This window comes from Malaclemys terrapin, chromosome 24 (assembly GCF_027887155.1).
Source record: "Malaclemys terrapin pileata isolate rMalTer1 chromosome 24, rMalTer1.hap1, whole genome shotgun sequence".
Classification (NCBI taxonomy): domain Eukaryota; kingdom Metazoa; phylum Chordata; order Testudines; family Emydidae; genus Malaclemys; species Malaclemys terrapin.
The window spans coordinates 17,655,681-17,662,208 of NC_071528.1; the positions used below are offsets into that span (position 1 = coordinate 17,655,681).

Genomic DNA, 6,528 nt, shown 5'->3' on the forward strand with positions numbered 1-6,528 from the left:
CCAATACAAAAATTTGTTTATTAACTCTAGTAATCTGTGCATCTTTATAATGCATTCAATTAACTTTTATTCTAGGAGTGTATTAAAAAGAAACTTTAACCAAACTCTGTGGGAGAATTGTGTTAAAAAGAAAAAAAGTTTAAACATTTAACTACTGTTCTGTAGGACTTTTGCACTCAGCTCTTGAGAGCAAGGGTAATTTATGTACAAAGATGCCTTAAAATAAGCCTCCATAATTACAAAAATGCAGTGTTTAAATTTATAGTAAAAACCCACATACTGCTGGCAAAACTGTGACTACATCTGGAAAACATTAAGGATGCTATTAAAATAGTCCAGCATAAACTAGAAATGAGACTGAAATTACAGTGTTGCTTACTTTTTACCTGAACAAACATTTTTAGGAAGTACATGTTGAATGTGAAACACTTTCCTATTTGATAGAACTTTGAATTTTATGTAGTTCAACTATAATTGAGCATGAGTTTTACACCTAATTTTGTCCTGTTTTTAGAACAGTGACCTGATTTTTTTTAATGTCCTCCTATAATTTGTTGTTGTTTAAAACATTTCCAGGAGGCTGCTGATCCAGCTGTTGGGAAGGATAATGACTGGCTCTCAAATAAGGATTTAAAGTGTGATCACATCTCTTAAACATTTATTTTATTAAAAAGGGAGAATGTTTTAAAACATTGAAAAATTGCTACTTTTTTTTATAAAAACAGAAATAGGCAAAATGCCCATTTGTCTTATTTACATAATACATTACAACATTTCTCAATTTATAAAATTATTTACAATATATAAAAAAAATCAATCAGTAAAATAGGTTATTTTTTTTTTTACAAGACATCAAGCCCTGTACTTCTAGTGTAGATCATGGCAGACAAGAATATTATTGCACCAGTGAAACAAATAGTCTAACAATCAGAGTGTTTCTCTTAGCCATGCCTTCAACTGAAATCTAAAAATATCATCAGCGACAGTAACATTCATTTAATCCCATCTAGGGTTGACTTCAGGCAGTTTCCATACAAACATTGTCTTATAAAGCTTATGTATTGGGCAATTACAATCAGAGATACAGTATTTACAGCTTCTTCTATACAATCTGCATGGAGTCTTGTTGAGTTTACCCTTCACAGAAGCTCTATAAATAAACCATATTCTCTTGAGTGAAGCGGACAGTCACACTGATACAGTCCCTTTAAATTCTCTTCAGGAGATGACAGGCTAAACCTCCTTGAGTCAAATTCTTCCTTACCATCCATGGCTAGAGCTTTGTTGCCTCTCTAAGTAGTACCAGCTACAGATTTTTGAACGATTCTGCACCTGAGCAGTTAAATAATGTCTGATGTGCAGTACAGAGTCTCTATAGCTACATGTGCCTTTTCATGTGCAGCGCCAGGTGGTCTGACCTAGAGAAAGCCCTGTCACAGAGGTGGCACTGGAAGGGCCGGTGGCCAGTGTGCTTGCGATAGTGACGAGTCAGTTCATCAGAGCGAGCAAACTTCCAGCCGCAGCCTTCCCAGTTACAGTGATAAGGTTTCTCACCTGTTGGGAAAATCAGACAGACCATGACTCAGTGAATTCCTCCCACATAAAGGCAGCTCCCAAACACTAGAAGGGTTGTAAACTCTCTCACTATGTTTCAGCATATTCCTAACATTTATCTTAGCATAGCATTTTATATTGGTGCCCAGTACTATAGTATCAAAGTGCCTCCCAGGATAATTAAATTGCAGTAGCAACTCTTCTCCCTTCTCTGGGCAGAGGACGCTCTCTGCTTGGAGTAGGGTTGTTTTTTGTTTGTTTGTTTGTTTTGTTTTTGTTTTGGGGGTGATTGGAGCGGAGGGCCATTGTTGCAAGTATCACTCCTGGTTATGTTGGAAAAACTTTAGCAAAAACACATGCAGACATCTCCCAGCCACGACAGGGTTATTAACCTCTCAGACTATAGCTGGGCATGCATGCATGTAGCTTACAGACTCTATAGGATTAATGAACTTCTCACACAATTCAGGTTACATTCTGCTCTTAGAACTAATTCTGTGGCAGGGGGTTTCTTAGCATACATACATGGCAAACCCTGTGGTTGCCCCATATAGCTAAGCATTGCGTTGTATTTACCTGTGTGTGTTCTAAGGTGTGCCTTCAAGTGGGAGCTCTTGGTATAGGTTTTCCCACAGCCTGCATAGGTGCATGTGTGTGTGGCTGTCCTCTTCCTGGGCCAGGATCGTCGCCCTCTTTTGGGCTTGGAATCTATCAGCTCCAAGGGAGAGGAAGGAGGAGTTAGCATGCCTCTTGGAGCTGAGGGTTGCAAGGGCAGGCTGTCCTCAAACAAGCCAAACTGAGAGGCACTCTGGTACTGGAAGTGGGTCTGGTGATGGTGGAAGCCTGTGGCAGGGTGATAGCTTTGTTGGAATGACATTGACGAGGGGCAGATCATCTGTGCTTGGCAGTCAGTCACCATGAGGTCATCAGGGCTCAGAGGGGGTGTCTCTGTGCCAGGGATCTGGGGTGAGCTGGCCATCCTGGGCTGCTCATAGGCCATCATGCAGGTTGCATTGCCTTCTTGCTTGATCTTAGGGCATGTCTGAGGGACGAGACCCATGACGGGCCCATAACTGTCCATGTCAGGTTCTGGTTTAATGTTGTCCACAAAGTGTGGGCTCCCAAAGCTGGATGTCACAAAGAATCGTCCCTGGACATGGTTAGGGAGGCAGAAGTTTGAGTCCATTTCAGATCTGATCATCTCTGACATGAGGCTGGAGTTGTAAGGAGGTGGATTGCTCTGGCCCAGGGAACTGTAGCATCCAGAAGATGGATTTGTCTGGTAGAAGCTGCTAGGCTCTGTCTGTGCTGAGGGATAGTCCCCACTAGGTGAGTTCTGGCTGAAGTTGTCATTGCCCATGGAAAGGATAAAATCCAAAACGTTGTTGAGATCTTCATCCTCTTTGCGAGGAGAGAGGCTGCCCAGTCCAGGCCTTAGTTCTGGCATGGTGCAGCTGTTGACAGGGGCCTTGTCCTCCTGGTCACATTTCCATCTCTGAGAAAGCAAAGCAGAAAAGATTAGAGCTCAGGGGAGAGAATCCAGGAATCTCTGCTAATAGACAGGGTTAACCCATCTCCTCCAGGGCTAGCGTTTACTCCATCAATTAGTGTTACTCAAAATGCTGCAATGCCCCAGCACTGCATGGGGCTTCCCTCTGCACATACCCCCGACCCCAAGCGCTGCACACACACGCTGACACTTCACAGCATTTCCCACCCAAGCCTTTGTAGAAGTCAGGTCATTAATATCCAGCTGTCCCTTTTCAGGAGCAGTGGGTCGCGGCATCCCTCTGGACCGGCCCGGCCAGAGGAGTTTGGGTCTGGGGGAAAAGGGCGTCCTCCACTCTCTCAGACTTGTCCTGCCTGGCACGTCACGGCGGGGGCCCCCGGCCTGCCCGGGCGCTTCGCGGACACTCACTTCGTGGAAAGTTTTCTCCCTGCAGGGGCTGGCAAAGGTGGCGAACGAGGGCAGGGTCGTGTCGCTCAGCGCCATGGTGCGTCCCGGCTCGGCTGCTCCGGGGGGCGATGGCTGGAGGGGCTGCGAGCTGGCGGCTCCCGGGCCCTCCCTGCCTTATAGCCCTGGCCGCCAGAGCCCTCAAGCCAATTGCAGGGAGCGGAGGAAACGCGTCCCGGACGGGGCGGGAGGGAACGAGCCAGCGCAACCTAAATTTAGCCCCGCTATAAAAGGAGGCAGCGGCGGCTGCTGCAGCTGCAGCTCCAGCCTGAGCGGGGCGGAGCGGCCGGCCGGCTCTCGGCCCCGGCCCCTGGGTCCCCCCGCCTGGGCCGCCGCTGGAGTGCCAGTGAAACGGGATCCGAGTTTCCCCCATACAGTTCCCTCCCCGCGCAGGGCCCGAGAGCACCAGTTCTCCAACACCGGGGCCAGGAGGAGCCCCCCGGGGGGGAGGCGCCTAGGGGGCAGGAGGGGTGTGTGTCAGGGTTTCGCGTGGGGCAGAAGCGGGGGGATTAGGGTTTCCCGCGGGGCAGGAGCGGGGGGGCGGTTCAGGGTTTCCCGTGGGGCAGGAGGAGGGCGGGGGTTCAGGGTTTCGCGTGGGGCAGAAGCGGGGGGATTAGGGTTTCCCGCGGCGCAGGAGGGGGGGGCGGTTCAGGGTTTCCCATGGGGCAGGAGGGGGGCGGTTCAGCGCTTCCCGTGGGGCAGGAGCGGAGGGGGGGGTTCAGGGTTTCCCGTGGGGCAGGAGGGGGGAGGTTCAGAGCTTCCCGTGGGGCAGGAGTAGGGGCGGTTCAGGGTTTCCCGTGGGGCAGAAGCGGGGGTTTAGGGTTTCCCGTGGGGCAGGAGGGGGGCGGTTCAGGGCTTCCCGTGGGGCAGGAGTGGGGGCGGTTCAGGGTTTCCCGTGGGGCAGGAGCGAGGGCGGTTCAGGTTTTCGAGTGGGACAGGAGCGGGAGGCGGGCCGCGGGGGGGGGGGGGTCAGGGCTTCCCGCGGGGCAGGAGCGCTGTGTCCAGCAGGGTCCTTTCTTTACCGCTAACCTTGACCCAAACGTGTCTAGTTTCTTGCATCTGAAGAAGTGAGGTTCTTACCCTCAAAAGCTTATGCTCCCAATACTTCTGTTAGTCTTAAAGGTGCCACAGGCCCTCTGTTGCTTTTTACAGCTTCAGACTAACACAGCTACCCCTCTGATACGTGTCTAATTTCTGACTTTCTTATTTCTCAGCCGGGCTGAGGCCCGGGACTAGAGACAAAGATCTGCTTGGGTGTAAACCCGTCCCCGGCCAGGAGAGCCTCCCTCCGGGGAAAATGCTCAGATACTTCCACAGGGCTGGAATTCCAGCCCCCAGCTCGGCCCCATTCCATAACCCCCTGAGCTCCAAACTGTACCAGCTACGTGTCCATCCTCACCGGGGCAAAGCCGGCTGGCTCCCAGCCGTGTATTGGCCTGTCTTGTTTGAAACAGGCATGCAGGTTGCTGAGTGCCCAAGCTGGACTTTGCCATAGGCCAGTGCATGGCATTCTCCCCGCCTTGTCTCCAGTTATCAATGCACACTGCTGTTTAATCTGCACCAAAGGAGGTTTAGGTTTAGGAAAAACTTTTTAACGGTCAGGATAGTTAGGTACTGCAGTAGGTTACCAAGGGAGTTGTGGAATCTTAATGGGAGTTTTTTTGAGAACAGGTTGGAGAAAGATCTGTCTGGGATGGTCTAGGTCAGTGGCTCAAACTTTTTACTTGTGACCCCTTTCACATAGCAAGCCTCCGAGTGCGACCTCCCCTTATAAATTAAAAATAATTTAATATTTTTAATATATTTAACACCATTCTAAATGCTGGAGGCAAAGTGGGGTTTTGGGTGGAGGTTGACAGCTTGTGACCCCCCTCCCCCATGTAATAACCTTGCAAACCCCTAAGGGGTATCACCCCCCAGTTTGAGAACCCCTGGTCTAGGTATACTTGGTCTTGCCTCAGCATGGGGTAGGAGGGGCTGGACTAGATGACCTTTGGAGCTCCCATCCAGCCCTACATATCGCTGAGTGCTGCTCTTGGAGCTGGCCCTCAGCCTCCAAACCATAAGGTATATGTCGTAGATCACATCTATGACTCCACTCATGCCCTAGTTTGACATATGTTTGGAGGTATGCCTGACACAGCTGTGTAAGAGAAGACTCATACCATAGGGTTTCAGCTGGAATGTTGCCTTTGTGGGCTTTTGCTCTGAAATTGTCTAAAAATTAACAGTGTAATTGTTTGTTACTTATATTGCAATAATGTATAGAGGTCTCAGTCAGGATTGGGGACCACTGTACTAGATGTACACATGGTCCTGGCTCCAAAGAACTCACAATTTAGACCAGCGATTTGCAAAGGGTAGGTGAAGATGGAGGGTGGGGAGGGAAACCCAATATATACACAATTGTTATATAAAATTTTTAGGCATGTCTGCACCATGGGGGCTATAGTGGCATAGCTACAGCACCATTGCTATGCCAGCATAAACCCATAGTGTAGATTCAGCCTAGATCAATTGAAGTTTTGTTGTTGTTATTTTTTTCAGAGGGGAGAGTTTCGGTTGCTGTAAGTAAATTACCTCCCTGAGTAATGGTAACTAGGTTCACAAAACTATTCTCCAGTTGATGTCGCTGTATCTACACGGGGGGTTAGGTCACCATAGCTACATCGCTGAGGGGTGTGGATTTTTCACTTAAATTTTAAGTGTATACCAGGCCTAAATGTACAAATATATATCCCCTCAACTCAGAGCTGAACAGTCATGTATTGGCAATTTATTGTGGACATCACAGGAGAGATGGGTCTTGAGAGGGGACATGAAGGAGGAGACGTCTCAGGGAGGGCACTGCATGGAAGGAACAGAGATGTTTGTGTGAAGCTATTGAAGGGTCAATCAGAGCAACTGAGTAGAGTAGCTGGGATGGTTTAGTAAAATACAGGGGTGCATAGAGAGAGGCAGGCAGATCTGTGAAAGGCTTTGAACGTGAGGACATGAAACTTGATCTTGATATGGAGAAA

At 48.9% G+C, this 6,528-nt stretch overlaps 1 protein-coding gene across 1 annotated transcript; it reads right to left on the reverse strand.

The window, feature by feature from the left end:
* Window positions 1–646: 646 nt before the first annotated feature.
* On the reverse strand, window positions 647–3,665 carry KLF2 (KLF transcription factor 2). Its single transcript, XM_054013464.1, has 3 exons — window positions 3,473–3,665; window positions 2,131–3,049; window positions 647–1,554 (listed from the first exon to the last, which is right to left on the reverse strand). Exons 1-3 carry the CDS (start codon window positions 3,545–3,547, stop codon window positions 1,379–1,381), a joined length of 1,170 nt encoding a protein of 389 aa, XP_053869439.1. The 5' UTR covers window positions 3,548–3,665; the 3' UTR covers window positions 647–1,378.
* Window positions 3,666–6,528: the final 2,863 nt, after the last annotated feature.